The sequence below is a fragment of the Impatiens glandulifera genome, chromosome 9 (genome assembly GCF_907164915.1).
Source record: "Impatiens glandulifera chromosome 9, dImpGla2.1, whole genome shotgun sequence".
Lineage (NCBI taxonomy): Eukaryota > Viridiplantae > Streptophyta > Magnoliopsida > Ericales > Balsaminaceae > Impatiens > Impatiens glandulifera.
Window position 1 is genome coordinate 24,889,374 of NC_061870.1, and position 18,391 is coordinate 24,907,764.

Here is an 18,391-nt window from a genome sequence, read left to right on the forward strand (position 1 = left end):
ATACACTACAACAAAAATGACTTTCGGCGACGCTTAAAAAGACATCTGCCAACCTTTAAAAGCGTCGCTAAAAACATTACCGACACTTATTCTTGCGTCGCCAGAAGCAGGGTGGGCGCAAGTTTTTACCACGCTTATTTAAGCGTCGGTACAAGCGTTGCCGAAAGGCGAAAGTTTTAACCACGCTTATTTAAGTGTTGGCAAAATTAAAAAACGTCGCTAAAAGTCTATTTTATTTTTAAACTATTTTTTTAAAATTTGTTTTTTTCTATTTTCATTTTAGATGTTATTTTTTTTTATCTCTAACCCTTATGTTGTGTTTGGTATACAGGGTTGTCAGGTTAGAATTTTTATCAGAATTGGATTTAGATTAGAAATAGGTAGATTTGGTATTTTAATTATAATATTATGTTTGGTAAGAAATTAGAAATAAACCCAGTAATAATTTTCCAGTGTTTGGTACATATAAAAAATGGACTTGGACTTGTTGTTAGATTACCAAAATACCCTCCTTTTACTTTATCACTCCACCTTGTTCCAGCCTTAGTAAACATATCCCGCCCAAAATATTGTGCCAGATTCACAGATTCACGGTGTGTTCCTTTCGCTCAGATCAAGAAGGTCGTTCCTCTCCACGGTAAGTATTCGCTCAGGTGTGTTCCCTTCACTCAGCTCAAAGAGGTCGTTCCTCTCCACGGTAAGTATTCGCTCAGCTCAGTTGTGGTTCTCCATACTTAATTTTTTCTCAGTTGTATGTTGGAACTGTTTAGGGTTTGTGAAAGCGATATCTACATGATGTATTATCAATTTTTCTTCTAATTTTACAATTAGGGTTTAGGGAAAATCATGAGTTCACATGTGGAAAGTGTGAATGGGAAGGTTTCAACTAGAACAAAAAGATGTTGGTCCGATGAAGAGGACGCATTGCTTATCCAGATTCTTCTTGAATTACATAGCACTGGGAAGTACAAAGCAGATCGTGGATTCAAGCCTGGGCTATTTCAGGCAACCGAAAGAGAATTTGAACAAAGGATGCCCGGTTGTGGAATTCGAGCTGATCCCCATATTTACTCACGAATTAAAACATTGAAAACACATTTCGGCACAGTTTACGACATGTTGTACGGGTCAACAAGCGGATTTGGTTGGGATCCCATCCGAAAATGTGTTGTTGCTGATAAACATGTTTGGGACTCTTATCTGCAGGTACTCAAACACTTGTAATGTTGTTATGTTCTTCATTGATAACATTATACCTTTTATATGTTTAATGTGTAATTTGGAAATTGTGTAGAGTCATAAGAATGCCGCTCCATTTAAGGACAAATCATTTCGCTATTTCGATGAACTTGCAATCATTTTTGGAGTGGATCGTGCCAATGGGAATGGCGCTGTCGATTATGTCCGAGCTGAGGATGATGTCAATCGAGGGGATGAGCAGTTGGGCTGTAATCTTGAAGATGACTTTACTGACCATATTTCAACACCTGTTTCCCAGCCTACTACTGAAAGAAGCTCGCCAGAGGGAAGAAAACCTAGCCGCAAACGAAAAGCTTCCAAAGATGTCGACTTGGTTGAGGTACTAAGGGACAACACAGCAACAATAGTGGCTGGCTTTGAGAATGCAACTGACAAGATTTGTAATGCAATTACCGACATTGAAGTGCGTAGGAAAAGGGGTTTGCTGAATGGTAAGCTTCTAAAGCTAGTTGGGTTGATATGTAGAGATCGCATGAAGGCATATCGTGTGATAGGTTGCAGCAAAGATCTAATTGAGCTCTTCTTTGGTCTACCTGAAGAGCATAAAGAGGAATGGGTTCACTCGCTCATCCATGATAGCATATGAAGCATCACTAATCACGTTTTTTTGTTATAAGCTTCACCTTTTGATTAATGCAAGAACACTAAAGATATCTTACTAATCACATTATTTTGTTATAAGCTTAACCCTTTTGATTAATGCAAAAACACTAATGATATCTTTATATTTGTATTTTGACAATTGTAATACTACTGAAAGCTGAAAGATTTTTGCATGTTTATTGTTGTTTCTTGCATTAGCAAAGGTTCTATACAGTTGTTATTGTTGTTAGCAGAGAACATTTGGTTCTTTTAACCATTTATGACTGCCTTTCATATTAATATGCAGATTCAGATATTTCAGAGAGTGTTTCCAAATATATAACTGTTTCTTACATGATCTAAGAGACTAAGACAATTTATAAACTTTGTCTATAACTTATACAGATGCATTGCACTGAAGATAACTTATACAGATGCATCTTTGTCTATAATTTACCAATCCAATGCATCTTTACTACAAACCTATAACTTATACAGATGCATTGCACTGAAGATAAAAAATATTACAAACCTGAATATTGTGTCAATAATAGAACTATATGAATTATATGAATTTGTCATGTATTTGAAAACAAATATATAAAAAAGAAACATGGATAAGTGATAAAAAACAGTAATATATGCTTATAGAAACATTAACATATTGTTCTTCAAAATATTTTCCCGTCATAAGTGATATGAGAATTCTTAACTTCACTACACTATAATTACTCCGAAAATACCAACAAGAACTGGAGATTTACAAGTAGAATTGAGAATCACAATAGCCTAAAGGACTCTAGAAACAGAACCTCGTCTAGAAAGGCTTCTACTTTCCAATTTCAAACATTATCCATAGTGTGAACTTGCCCACTCATTATACATGTTATGCGCTAGGTGTTCTCGAAAGGAGGTCCATGCATCAGATGTTTCAACCCCGGTTATGCTTTCAGAAAACTCTACATTGGGTTGACTTCCGCTCGAATGAATGTCATCTCCCAACGGATCAACCAGCATGGTTTTCTTTATATGATTATGTAACAAACAACAAGCCAACACTATTTGTGTTTGGATTCCAATAGGATAGAAAGAAGGACTTCTAAGAATAGCCCATCGAGCTTTAAGCTGACCAAAACACCTTTCTATCACGTTTCTAGCTGATGAATGCTTCATATTGAAATATTCTTCGGCAGTAGTAGGCCGATGTCCATCCCTCCAATCATTCAAATGATATCTTTGTCCTCTATATGGTGCAAGAAAGCCCTCACCATTAGTGTATCCGGCATCAACAAGATAATACTGACCTAAAAGTATAATTATTCATCATTTTAGATAATGCAATTGCAATCACAATCACAAAAAAATTAATTACCTATAGAAACCTTTAGCCCATTTGGTCTCGAAATTGCATCACGCAAAACTCTACTATCAGCCGCAGATCCTTCCCAACCAGCCAGAACATAAATAAATTGCTCATCCGGTGAGCATGCTGCTAAAACATTTTGAGCAATCTCCCCCTTTCTGTTCCTGTATCTAGGTTTGTCTGTTGAGGATACCCTAACATTTATGTATGTCCCATCTATGGCTCCTAAACAATTCTATCAGATCACACATAAAAATCAAATTAGATTTATATAACTATTGACTGTATAAAGATAATGTAAGACTAAAATCTTTTAATTATACCTTAAACCATTTCCACCTTTCATCTGTGGAGTCAATGGGAATTGGTTCTGGTATCTTCAACAAATCCTTGTGCAGTCGCATAATAGAATTTAAAACACCTCGAAAATGTCTACTAATTGTTTCACCTGATCGTCGAAATCTAAACTTTATCACCCGATTTTTGACATGATGGGCTAGAATGTGTAGAAACATTGCAACTTGTTCATCAATCAACATGTGCTTTGTATCTCGCAACCTTCCTTTAACCTCAAGCATGGTGCATAATGTCTTAAAAGTATATCTATCCATTCTCAATTGCTCAATACAAGTTTCATCACTTTGGTATACTAATATATCCAAATGAGCCCGCCTAATGAGAAAATCATGAAAGTATCTTCTCTCTAGTGATAGATTACGAGTGTTCATGATGACAATCACATATTGATGTTCAAGAAATAGTAACAGCAAACGCAACATACGCAGCCAGTGTTGTATTAACAGAACAGTTTCATTAGTTTCGTCGACTTCCATCTCAGTTACGTCTAATTGATTCATGCTTGCAACCAAAAAGTTTGAAGTAAAAAATCAATTGCAATTTCTTTGATATAGAAAGAGCTATCAATAATACCTCGTAGAAACTCTAGGGTTCGACGATTTGGTGGATTCAGCGACTAGGGTTGAAGAACAAGTCTTCAGCGTTGTCTAAACTTGTGAGAAAATGAGGTCTGAAGAAGGGGAAACAATGGAAGACAATCTGGACGAACAAATTTTTTGAGATAGAAAGAGCTATCGATAATACCTTGCAACAACGCTAGGGTTCAGCGATTTGTTGGATTCGGCGGCTAGGGTTAAAGAACAAATCGAACAAGTCTTCATCATTGTCTAAATTTGGGAGAAAATGAGATCTGGAGGAGGAGGGGCAACATTGTTCCTTATTCGTCACGAGAGAATTGACAAAGATTAGAAATAGAAATCCTTGGATTTGAAATAGGAAATGTATTTCAGGAAGAATAAGGAATTATTTTGCCAATAGGAAAACAACTCCAACTCTATGTTTAAACCAAACATGGAAAACTGTCAAATCAAATGAAAAATATTACCAACTCTATCAACTCAATGAAACCAAACACAACATTAGGGTGAACCCATAGTCCAGCACATTATAACCTTAAAAACACTTCAGAAACTAATGAACTCTCTCATATTTTATATACCAAAAACTTCTTCTTTTTCTCCAATGTGGGATAAATGTCATATTAACACTTCAGAAACTACTGAACTCTATCATATTTTACTTTTAATTAAATTAAAATAATAATTAAATAAAAGAAATATATTAATAATACTATAAAAAGTTTAAAAATTATGTTATATAAAAAATATTAATTAAATTTTAATGTTAACAAAATTTTAAGTCAAATTTAATTTTAAAAAAATTAAAAAATTAAAATAAAATATTTACAAAATTTAAAAATAAAACATAAAAATTATTAAAATTTAGAATATTTAAATTATAAGGTTTTAACAAAGTTACAAAGTTGGTATATAAAAAAAATAAAGGTGGTGGTATAGATATAAAGGTTGGCAAAAGTTTTTTTCTATTAATTTTTACCCACGCTTAATATAGGTTGGCATATAAGGGTCGCTGAAAGTATGTTTTGTTGTAGTGATAGGTGGAGATTGAGAGCATAGGAAACTATTTCATATCATCATGTTCTCTTTTTAATATATATATATATATAGAAAAATATAAGTAGTTTAAAAAAATTATTTGTTATTAAAATAATGAAGTAATTATTTATTTATTTACCTATAATGTCACATAGATAATAAATTAACGGCGTTTGAAACCGTTAAGACAGAATATCGTTTTATATAATTTTAAAATTTTTTTTTTATAAAATTTAAAAAAATGTCTAAAATCTCAATTATTCAAATAAATAGACCAATTTGACACTTCAACATTAATTAAGCTCTTATTCATTTGCTTTGAGTTGCTTTGAGTTTATGCGATAAACATGATTATAAGGTGTCATGTTAGTTCTCATCTAATTTTAAAGAAAAACTCTTATTTTTCACTAATAATATTATTAATAAAAAAATTAATGTAAGATTAATTAAAATAATATAAAGTAAAAAAGGTCTAAATAAATATGAGTTAATGATTATAAGTGCATTATACTTATAAAGTTATATAGAATTTAAAAAGTTTAACAATATTTGAATCCTTAAAGTGGAACAGAATTAATGAGTAACATACAATATAAAATTTTAAAAATAATATATATATATATATATATATATATTGGAAAACAGTTTAACACTATTTCATTAAAAAACTCAAAAGTAGGAAGGGTCAATAATCAAAACTAGACAAATCCTAGTTTTAATTGTAAGATTACAAACAAAAGACCCAAAAGTTTCTGAATGGTGGCAGTCAAATCACATTACAAAACACAGATTAAAATGAACAAAGACTACAATCTAGCTATCTCAACCTATTGTTAGAAATCTTGTCTTCAAAAATAACAGAAATATATATATAAATTATGTTACAAATAGATGAAATAAATAAAATATATGAAAAACAATATCACCGTATTTGATGGTTGATTCGAGGCATGTGTTAGACACATTTCCCTTAAAACAGTTCCACCGTCTCCCCATGTGCTAGAGCTTATCACAGATGGCTGTCTCCCAGGGTACAACAAATCTAGTAGTGATTCAGCACCGAAATCACTACACAACGAACTTGATAAAGTACCTGAACTATCACCGGGTTTCAACGGAAAAATCGAACACAGAACACGAAGAACACTCACAAAACAAGAAGAAGACTTTTGGAATTCTAGTGTGAGAAAAAATATAAGATAATGTAAAAAATTTGAGATTAGAGATGAGGGGTTTTATATTGTTGAAAAGTTAAACTTTCATAAAAATAAAATCAACCATTAATCTTTAATCCAACGGCTGACTTTTATTGCCTCTTCATTGCCCTTTGTATTTTCTGTTCGATAGAAAATACACGTTACATGATTTTCTTGCTAATAAATTGATAGCAATAATATCATGAAGGTTACAATGACAATTAACAAAATTAAACATATTTAATTTGATAATTGTTTTTCAAGCCATTAAATGTTAATTACATCATTAACAAAATAATTTAATTATTTGGATCAAATTTCACTTTAATTCACGTTTGAATTTCATGTGAATTTCGTTTGAATTTCATTTGATTTTATTTACCCAAATTCTCATTTCCATTCATTAATGGAATTTATGAATTAGTTTAAAATTCCAACAATCCCCCACATTAATGGAAATTGAAAGATTAACCCGGTGAAAGGTTCAACAGTTGAATTCTACATAGGATAGGTAGGTGTAACCCTTTGAACCTTCCCTTATGAAAGTATATAACTTTACTAGCTGATTAGTAGACTCGATGTCCTTGAACTATTCCGCCATTTGTGTAAACGATTACACACTTTCACATAAAATTCTCCCTGATACATGTCAAGCTCTTATGGTTGTGTCCATTTTGGCCATGGTACACGTGCCTGGTTCTGTGAGAGGGTCTAGAATTGAGCCGTGCAATTCTTTCGAAGCGGCCCCACTTCTCCCTCACATAGGTGATCTCTTTTCTCACAAAGAATCATTAAAAGCGATATGCTTATCCTTGTCAAAATATATATTGTTTCGTTATAGGATTAATCCTTAACAATAACTTTCCAAGTTAGTACAATTAGGTTGTCCCATTGAACCTAGTTCTTGGGATCTCCAGTCTGCATAGGTTGGGTTTTCCTTCATACCAACTTATAGTAGGCTGATGTCTCATAAGACTTTCAAACTATCTCTCTATTCAATAATTTGATTAGTGGATCCACAATGTTATCTTTGACTTACATAGTCAAATTTGATAACTCCATTAGAGAGTATAGTCTAATGACATTATGTCTAAGACGTGTATGTCTAGACTTGTCATTGACTCTAAGTTTATCTAATTTCAAATTATTATTACAATAATTATAAATTTCTGATAATCTTGGAATATCTTCTAATAAGAAGCATAGTCAGTCGTACATGCTTACCATTTAAACATTTTATTTTTTATGAAAATATTGTTTACTTGGCTAACTAGTAGACAAAATGTCTTTGAACTATTCTATCTTCGTGTAAACAATTATATATTTTACATAAAAATGTTTTATTTTTCGACATAAGTCAAAAATATAGATTATAACGTTTAATCTATCCATCATAAGTTTATTAGAAGATTTCCATACGTAGATTGCACTTCTAAGTGTAAACACATTCACTTAAGACGTAAAGTCTTTCATTTAATAATATCAATATATCATTTGATAACAACATGATATTTCGTTTAGTGCAATTCATATCCTTTATGGATTTAATCATTTTTATCGTAATTTTCAACGATAAAAATATCGTACAAAAGACACGTAATGAAATAATTTTCATTGTCTTCATGATATATATAATTGTCACATCCACTTTTTAATAAAATTATGATCAAATTTTCATATCATTATTATAAAATTTGTTATAAGTCATATCAAGACTTTATAAACTTTCTTTTTCATTTATTTCATAAAATTCTTTTGAAGACATTGGTTCTTCAAAATTTTATGAAAATAATGTCAAAATATGACACGTTTCTTGATTTCAAAATCCTCAAATCTAAAATATCGATTTGAACACCAACTTAGAAAATATAAACAAGACATTTCTTGTCATTTTATTTCTTTTTATAAAGTTGCGCAACTTTATCTTTTATAGAGAACATGTTTCTCTAACAACAAATTATTTTAACATTTATCATAATATACACAATCATTTTTGTGTTATAATCAATAAAAATATTTGTCCCCACATTCGTGTTGGTATCCTTTTTAAATCACACACATTTGTATAATTTAAATCAATGATTTTCTAATCAAGAAATTGTCACACAATTCTTTTACAAAATTCTTTTGTTATACTTATATGAATAAGATAACTATATCATAAATAATTAATTGAATAAAATATAATTTCTATACAAGAGATTAGAATGTTTATTCATATATAAATCATTCTTCACATAATCTCCACATAAGAAATTTAATCAATTAAAATATTTATTTCAACACTTAATTTCTATAAAAGAAATTAGAATATTTAATCAAATAAATATTCACCATATCACATGATTTCTACAAAAGAAATCATAATATTTCAAGCATCTTTGGCCAAAGCCGCTTAAACATTTATTTTCGGTTGCACGTTTGCATACCGCAATATCGGCACGTTTGCCACATTATTCTCAAATCAAACAAGACTTTCCTTGTAATTGTTTGATTTCAAGATTATCAAATTAAGTAAGTCTTAATGATGCAATTGAACAATGTATATCAAATATATTATATTAAACCAAAATTAATATATCCATATATATATGATATTATATATTATTGCTTCTTTCATTTTAGTCACCACAATGACAAAACAACTATAATATATATAGTCAATAACATAGAAACGTAATCAGATAAATAATATGTCATATATATTATTAAATAAATATATATACAACTTCATTTATCATTAAAAATACATGATAAATAATTAAAATATTAATTATTACACTTAATTAGAATGTTGATCATTTAACTTTAATCAAATATAAAACTAACTAATTATATAAATAAATATTCATGTCATCAATTATTCATTTCTTAATTAATTAGGTGACCTTTAATATTCTATAACAAATCTTTGTCAATCAAAGAACACATGTGACAAATTTCAAAATTATCTATTAAAATAAAAATAGATAGAAAATAAATCTTAATTTATATATATATATATAAATTTCTAGATAATCATACTTATTATGAAAGAACATGAATCATCATATTATTAGCTAATATGCATGATATATATAAATAATCACTTAGCAATATAATCAAATAAAACATAACTACAAATGTACCTCATGTCTTAATCGAAGTAATTACATTATCGTGTTATGAACGATAATCCACGTGTCAAATCTAGGTGGATCATTCTCACCGAAATAATTCTTGCGAAAATATTTCGACTTACATAATTGTCTCTTTCAATGCATGATTAGAATAAGTTCTAACACAAACAACTTATTTAATCTTAAGAAATTAAAATTTCTATACTCAATTTATTTCATAATTTCTACATAAGAAATTATAATGATTTCAACATTCATAATTCATGTCATTTAGACAAATCATGTTTTTTTTTATAAAAATCATTATCGACCTCATTCATCTCCAACATTAATGGATAGAGTCATTTTAACGAGTCTGATTTCTACCAAGAAATCATTGACTACCCCCATTCAACTCATAATTTCTACAAAAGAAATTGGAATGGTTTCAACATAAATGACTAGTGTCATTTTATAACACAAGATTTCTATGAAAGAAATCATTGGCTCCATTCATCTAATAATTTCTATACAAGAAATTTGAATGGTTCCACCATAAATGACTAGTGTCATTTTATCACGTCTGATTTCTACAAAAGAAATCATCTTATCAGTTGGATTTGAACAGGGGACCTCCCTTCCGTCACACACCATAGCGTCTGAACTTTGAACCACTGCACCAATGCGTCATTTCATTGTTGTACCCCTTTTATGACCTTTTATCTTCTTTCTAGAGACAACTTATACTTCATATTTGACTAGACTCTGTCAACCAATGAATATATACACATTTAAAATGATAACTTATTACCATAATAAATGTAATATATAAAACAATGTATAAATAAAGATATGTATAAATAAAGATATCATCTCTCTTTATTTATTAAATCATCCTACCATATTCTTATTAATTATATTACTTAATTAAAAAGAATGTATATATTATAATTAATTATTTTAAAACTGAAACCATATGTTTCAATTATAATTAATTTTAACACCATTAATTTTCTAAAAATTGAAAGCTAACATATTAGTTACTTTCTTATTTTTATTCTTTGTTATTAATAATTTTAATAACCAACAAACATTTAAGTAAAAATAAAATAAATTATTGTTTTCTAATTTATTTTGTATAAAATGTTTAAATAATGAATATACATCATTTTTCTTTAGAATATATATCTACATCAACATATATTAGCTTATAAAAGTAAGCTTTCATACAAATAATATTAATAATAATTAACATTATATGTATAAATAAAGACTTATCTTTATTTGTAGATTCTTTTATTCCTTTAGATGAACAACTTTATCTTATCGAAATAAGCAATCATCTCCTTTGCAACATCGCGACTCAGATTCTGAAACATCAAAGACAAAGATTTTCGACGGCAAAAGCTGCTAAATAACTTAGCACACGAAACTGTTTTAAGATTGTTAGAAATCTTGTCTTCAAAAATAACAGAAATATATATATAAATTATGTTACAAATAGATGAAATAAATAAAATATATGAAAAACAATATCACCGTATTTGATGGTTGATTCGAGGCATGTGTTAGACACATTTCCCTTAAAACAGTTCCACCGTCTCCCCATGTGCTAGAGCTTATCACAGATGGCTGTCTCCCAGGGTACAACGAATCTAGTAGTGATTCAGCACCGAAATCACTACACAACGAACTTGATAAAGTACCTGAACTATCACCGGGTTTCAACGGAAAAATCGAACACAGAACTCGAAGAACACTCACAAAACAAGAAGAAGACTTTTGGAATTCTAGTGTGAGAAAAAATATAAGATAATGTAAAAAATTTGAGATTAGAGATGAGGGGTTTTATATTGTTGAAAAGTTAAACTTTCATAAAAATAAAATCAACCATTAATCTTTAATCCAACGGCTGACTTTTATTGCCTCTTCATTGCCCTTTGTATTTTCTGTTCGATAGAAAATACACGTTACATGATTTTCTTGCTAATAAATTGATAGCAATAATATCATGAAGGTTACAATGACAATTAACAAAATTAAACATATTTAATTTGATAATTGTTTTTCAAGCCATTAAATGTTAATTACATCATTAACAAAATAATTTAATTATTTGGATCAAATTTCACTTTAATTCACGTTTGAATTTCATGTGAATTTCGTTTGAATTTCATTTGATTTTATTTACCCAAATTATCATTTCCATTCATTAATGGAATTTATGAATTAGTTTAAAATTCCAACACCTATGTTGTCTCCATATCCGCCTTTTGACCATATTGCCTTCTTCCACGTCCCAATCTTCTCGCGTTCTTCATGAAGGGAGATTGAATTGAAGCAGAGGATGATGTATGTCTGCTCTTATTGTTTAATCTTCCTCTATATGAACTCGTACTAACATAGTAAAATGTATTTTTTTTTCAGGATTTCAAGGTTTTTGTCACTACTTTTCTTTGCTTTAGTTTTCCGTATTTGAGGATCAACAACCTTAGTTTCCTTCTCCTTTGTTGTATCTTTGCTTTCATCTTCTGCATCTTCCTCTTCCTTACATTTAGGTCTATCTTCTTCAGCATCCCTTGTTTCATCAATTTCCTTTCCTTTCTTACTTTCTTCTTCATGAGTTTGATTTCCTTTTGTTCCTTCACCCGAATTCTGAACATATTTCCCTTTGGCATTACTTTCTTTTGCTGCTTGTTTTTCCACAACTGTTTCATTTGTACTAGGAACCTTTTGTTGCTTGACTTCTCCATTCTACATTTATTGTTCCTACTTTGCTTTCTGGTTGGCCATTAATTTAGGGCATCTCATTATAAAATGTTTAAAAGTATTGCAATTCACGCATCTGTACGGTCGCCATTCATAGTGTATGCCTATCTTGGTAGCATTTCCCTTTCGATCCACCACTGTAATTTTGTTGGGGAGAACGCTTCTGTGTTAAACTTCAACGCCCATCCTAACATATGTGAGATTTTCGTTTTCCTTAGTGATTTTGTCCATGTATAGCGGGTTTCCTAGAAGTTAGCAAAATGGCTTAAGGCTTCCGCGTTGTACATGTGGGGAGTGATATTTCGCAACTTAAATCAGATTTGTATTGTTTCTTTTAGAATACTGTCATATCTCATACCCTCCTTCCATTTTTTGAGCTTCATGCATTCTTTTCCTCACGTGTGTATGTTCCAACTCTAAAATTTTCTCAAGATTAGACTCTTGATTGAATTTCAAGAAATACATGCCGTGACTGTTAGCGGTGACCTTCATTAGACCTTCTTTTCCCCATTGCTTCATGAGTTCTTCCTTGGTGGCATCAAAAGTGGCAGATTCTTTCCCAATATAATTACCCACTATCACCTGTTCCCATGATCGAACGCATTTTTCTTCCACATCTATGGTAGTTTGAACTCAAAGGGATTTTCGAGTTTTTCCACCTTTTGCTTTGAATGCACTCAGGAAAATTTGTCCATTTTCTAGGATTTTATTTTCACTTTCTTTTGCTAAGTTTTGACCTTGTTTTGTGACTGGATTCTTCTTCCAGACTTGATCAACATGACAATTTGGGTTCTTTTTCAGAATATAAACATTTGTCTTAGTACATTTTGCCAACTCTTTCATTGTGTTGACGGACCAGCTAACAATAATGTCATACTCCTCTTTTTTTAGAAGGTTCCAATCTTGGAGGTAGTGCATGTTTACCTGAATAGTGATTTGCTGAGCCCTTTCTATGTTGAGAATCATTTCTCCATTCTTAACTTGCATCAGCATCCTTAAAATTTGGTTTCTTAGCCCTTTGAGGTTTGCCCTCTCATTAAAACCAACCCTCCATTTTCCTTTTTCCTTCTTTTCGGTTTCCCCTGTTTTCTTGTTTACTGCATTATTCTGACATTTGTTTCCAACCCTGAATTTTTTCAGACCAACATTATTTTCCTTTTTTTCTTCTGTAATTTCCTTCTTGTTGGTCGTCTCTATTTTATTTTTCTTTCCTTTTTTCCTCTGTGACTTACCAGTTTTATCGGATTGATTCCGATTCCCAAAAGAATCGGCAACAAATTCATTTGAAAAAGTTTGTTTATTTGGGAAATCAATATCTATTTAATTTTTGCTCTTATCTCCGTTGACATTTATCTTAACAGAATTATCGAAGGCTATAGTGGAAGAAGGCATACCTGGAGTTTTTCTAGAGTTGACATTTATGCTCACGAATTCAGGGGTACCATTTTTTCCTTCTTTAGCCAGAGTGTCTTTGTTTTTATGAGACGTATTGGGGTATGTGCCCTTATTTCCTTCCTGTTGGTTATCTGCATCCTGAACTTTCTTTGGGTAAGTGGAGCAGGAATTTGATAACTCAGGTGCCTGTTTAAGAGAATTGGTCAGGCTTGAGCCAAAGGTTGACAAAGAAGAAAGATTTCCTATTGTAGAAGCTTTCATGTTTCCTGATTCGAAATGGCAAAAGCAGACGGATTCAAACAACGACGTTTATCGCGATGCGCGATTAGAACGGTTGAAACCCTAGCGGCACTTGTGAATGATCCAACTAGGGTTTCCGTGACACTACCGATCGTGTTGTTCGTGGCGATCGTGTCGTTTGTGTCGATCTTGACTTCGATTATGCGGTATTGACTGTGTCGCTCGTGCCGCGGCGAATACAACGAAGCGCGATCGGTACGATTAAAACCCTAGTAGTGCTTGTGAAACAGGGGATTCCGCGGCTATGTCAATCGTGTCATTTTTGCGAATCGTGTCGTTGGTGACGATCGTGCCGTTCATGTTGATCGTGCCGTTCGTGTCGATCGTGTCGTCGATTGTGTTGTGTCAACCGTGTTGATCGTGTCGTCGATTAATAATTACAAATAATTTTTTTTATTTAAAAGTTTGAAAATAATGTATTACAAAATATTTTATTTTATTTTAAATTATTTATTTTGTAAGTTTAAATAGATAACAAATTAATTTAAAATAATAAATTATATTATTAGTAAATTAGATCATGATTTATTGTTATATTTAAAAGTTTATTATTTATAGTATATATAAGTATTAAAACGTATAAAAACAAATTTCCTAACAAAAAGTAATATAATAATTTTTTTAATATTTATCAATATTGATTTTCATGTTTAATTGCGAGTGGTTCAAAACTTGATGCCTATCAATTTTTAGTATTTTGCTCACTTATCGCCCGCAAACAAAATAGTTGTTGGGTATGAATATATGATATATAGTTATATATTTTATATTATTATTGGTGGTAAGGATAATAAGTATAAGGTTTCAATATATATAATTAAATTTAATACATATATATATGATTTTAAATTATTTCTTATACATATACATATTTTTATTTAAAATTGCTACAGTTATATTTATTTATTTTTTAAATGGTTCATTATACATTTATATTTGTTTAATTTACGTCCTAAAATATCTAAAAACATTTAAAATATTATAAAAATGTTAATTTGTGTAAAACTATTCACAAATTTTTCTTATATATTATATGGTACCTTCACTATTTTTATTTTTTTTAAATTATATTGCAGGCAAAATAGTTATATTTTATTTCCAAAGATATTTTTTACTAAGGGCGACGCGAATATTGTGAACTAAAGGAAATAATAAGGTCAAATGAGTATTATTACATTAAGGGAATATTTATAATGTGAACATAATTAAAAGGAAAGAGGAAGGTCAAATGAGTATTATTACACGTTTAAAATAGCAAAAATCTCTCTCCATAAAATCAGTAATTTTGATATTTTTTTCTTTTTAACTTTTTTATAAATTCTATCTTATCACATAAATATTATTCATGTCATCATCAAATTATTAATTTTATCAATAATAATATATATATATATATATATTAATTTAAAAAGTTATCAATACCTTATCTATGACTTTTTAGACACTAAAGAAAGTGAACTAAACTATTAAAATACATTAATTTGATTTTATTAAAATTTTATTTTATATATAAAAAGATATTTAATTAATTAAACCAACTACAAACCCAAGTAACCTAACTTTTTATTGAACAATTTTTGTAAAAAACAATCCCATAATAAATCTTACAAACCTAAGATCAAACAAGAATAACATTTCTATAAATACTCACTCATCTTCTTGAGTAAGATCACACACAACACACTTAAAACAATATTTTATTTTTGGAGCAAACATGGATCCAATTACTACATTATTATACGCCTCTTTAATCTCCATCCTCTTTGTAGCCATCATATTAAACTTTCTCTCATCATCTCATAAACGACTAAAGAGAAACCTTCCTCCTAGTCCATCACCCACTTTTCCGATTATCGGACATCTTCGTCTCCTAAGCGACCTTCCTCATCGGACCTTTCACGAGCTCTCACAAAAACTAGGCCCTGTCTTCTCCCTTCAATTGGGAAACCGGCTTGCAGTAGTCGTATCTTCCCCGTCCGCTGTGGAAGAATGCTTCACCAAGAACGATATCATTCTAGCCAACCGGCCAAATTTCATTTCTGGGAAGTTCATTGGCTACAATTACACCTCCATGATTGAATCACCTTACGGGGACCATTGGCGAAAGATGCGTCGTCTACTAACGGTCGAGATTTTTTCCACAACCCGTCTCAACTCTTCCTTATCCATTCGACAAGACCAAGTTAAACATCTACTTCGAGACCTTTATCAAGTGTCTTCTTCCACTTTTACAGCTGTGAATATGAGGTGCGCATTGTTTTCCAAGATATTCATTTACATTCTTTATCTAGATCCAATATTGAATGATTCTACTCTCTATTCTTACATTAATATTAAGACTTTGTATTAATAAACAAGAATTTAAACTAATGTTTTCTTACTAAGATAATGATTTATTGATCACTTTATTAATATACTAAACAAATATAAGTAGAACTTTCAATAATATTAATTGCACGTTATAGATTCTTCAAAATACTATCATTTTGACATATGAGAATCGATTTAAAAAATTGACAAATTCGATAGTAACTTGTTGACATTTTGAAAAAAAATCGCACAAAATAATTTTTCTTTCATTTCTCTACACTGTGATTAAATTACAATTCATTTCATATATAATATTTATATATACTTTTCTATTATTTAATTGTAACTTTGAAAACTTATATCTTAAGTTGATATTTTTATTAATTCATTATTAGGTCACGGTTATCGGAGCTATCGTTTAATAATATAATGAGCATGATTTCGGGGATAAAATGCTTCAACCATGGAGAATTTTCTAATTTCAAGGCTAAAGAAATATTGAATACTATAGACGAGATTTTCAAATTACGTGGTGTATCACATCTTGCAGATTTTTTACCATTTTTAAGGTTATTTGATTATCAAAACTACGAAAAGAATTTTTCGACCCTTCAAAAGAAGATGGATGCCTTTCTCGAATATCTCATAGATCAACATCGGTTATCTAATGAAGGTAACTCAATGATTGACCACTTACTTATTTTACAAGAAAAACAACCGGACTACTATACTAATGATATCATCAAAGGTCTATTACTAGTAAGTGACTTAATCATCCATTATGGAGTTCTTTTTTATTTTTTATTTGATTTTCACTTTTAAACAAATTTGTACACGTAGTTTATGATACTTGCTGGGACGGATACATCTTGGATAACAATGGAATGGGCATTGTCACTATTAGTTAATCACCCCGAGGTATTAAAGAAGGTGGCGGCCGAGATAGATGCCCAAATTGGCCAAGACCGCCTATTGGATGAATCCGATCTTCCTAAACTCCATTATCTCCATGGAGTGATTTTGGAGACCCTTCGAATGTTCCCAGCAGGACCACTCCTTGTCCCCCACATGTCGTCTGAGGATTGCAAGATTGCTGGATTCCACGTTCCTCGTGGAACAGTATTAATAGTAAATGCATGGGCCATTAATAGGGATCCTAATGTTTGGGAAGAAGCGGAAATGTTTAAGCCCCAGAGATTTGAAGATGGAGAAGCTGAAAGTGGATACAAGCTAATGACATTCGGGATGGGTAGAAGGGCTTGTCCTGGAGTAGCCCTAGCTTATCGAATTATGGGATTGGCATTGGGCTCATTGATCCAATGTTTTCATTGGAAGAGACTAAGTGAGAATGAATTGGTTGATTTAAGTGAGGGGAAGGGTCTCTCCATGCCTAAAGCTCAACCACTCGAGGTTATGTGCAAAGCTCGTGATATCTTGCATAAGCATCTATAATCATTTGAATTTATATATATACTAGCTTCTACAATGGTTTGTCTTTATTTTTATGTATACTAGCTCTTTCATTTTCTTTTTGTTGAAGAAGGTTTAATAAATAAGTATTTTATACATTGTTGAATAAGATTATGTTTCTTCAACTATATTTTCACCCCACCTTTAAAAATGAATGTAACTTATAGAAATAAAAATTTATTCTTGATAAACTCATGAATTTCTAAAACTAATTAATTAGTTCAAACTTCCTCATCATTTTTTTTTTAAAAAAAGAAAAAATCCAAAGTTAAATTAGCTTAAGATCATAAAAGTAATTTGCATGAGCATTTATTCTGCCTTTTTGGAGGTTCAACCGTTTAACTCGGTCTATGAAACACATGCATGCACTCTAAAGTTTAACCATTATTAAATTAACCTACAATGGATATTTAAGAAAATATTGTATGTTAGTATGTGTAATATTTCTTATTTTATTTTTTGTTTGGTAGCACAAGTGTGGCAATGTTTGATCAAAGTTCAATGTGAACATATTTTTTTTGGATTTTTTCAACTTAATTTTAAATGGTTGTGGTTGTACGAGATTGTTTTTTTTGTTTGGTAGGACAATTGAAATAATGTTGGATAAATGAGACAAGGACAGATATTCATGAGGTATCCTTATCAATATTTTTACCCAGTTTTTTTGTTTATTTA

The 18,391-nt window shown here is 30.6% G+C and overlaps 2 protein-coding genes across 2 annotated transcripts; both read left to right on the forward strand.

Annotated features, from left to right (window-relative positions):
• The first annotated feature begins 836 nt into the window (after nucleotides 1-836).
• LOC124916069 (uncharacterized protein At2g29880-like) lies at nucleotides 837-1,846 on the forward strand. The gene is made up of 2 exons (XM_047456805.1): nucleotides 837-1,206; nucleotides 1,295-1,846. Exons 1-2 carry the CDS (start codon nucleotides 847-849, stop codon nucleotides 1,844-1,846), a joined length of 912 nt encoding a protein of 303 aa, XP_047312761.1. The 5' UTR covers nucleotides 837-846.
• A 13,670-nt stretch (nucleotides 1,847-15,516) lies between these two features.
• On the forward strand, nucleotides 15,517-17,857 carry LOC124915599 (cytochrome P450 81Q32-like). The gene is made up of 3 exons (XM_047456356.1): nucleotides 15,517-16,183; nucleotides 16,642-17,005; nucleotides 17,087-17,857. The coding sequence occupies exons 1-3, from the start codon at nucleotides 15,651-15,653 to the stop codon at nucleotides 17,696-17,698; spliced, it is 1,509 nt and encodes a 502-aa protein (XP_047312312.1). The 5' UTR covers nucleotides 15,517-15,650; the 3' UTR covers nucleotides 17,699-17,857.
• Nucleotides 17,858-18,391: the final 534 nt, after the last annotated feature.

Bases quoted from the DNA above. Each gene is read 5' to 3' on its own strand.
- LOC124916069 (XM_047456805.1), top strand. From the start codon at position 847: ATGAGTTCACATGTGGAAAGTGTGAATGGGAAGGTTTCAACTAGAACA. The intron at 1,207-1,294 runs GTACTCAAACAC...GAAATTGTGTAG, and splicing joins TTTGGGACTCTTATCTGCAG to AGTCATAAGAATGCCGCTCC.
- LOC124915599 (XM_047456356.1), top strand. From the start codon at position 15,651: ATGGATCCAATTACTACATTATTATACGCCTCTTTAATCTCCATCCTC. The intron at 16,184-16,641 runs GTGCGCATTGTT...ATTCATTATTAG, and splicing joins TTTACAGCTGTGAATATGAG to GTCACGGTTATCGGAGCTAT. The intron at 17,006-17,086 runs GTAAGTGACTTA...TTGTACACGTAG, and splicing joins TCATCAAAGGTCTATTACTA to TTTATGATACTTGCTGGGAC.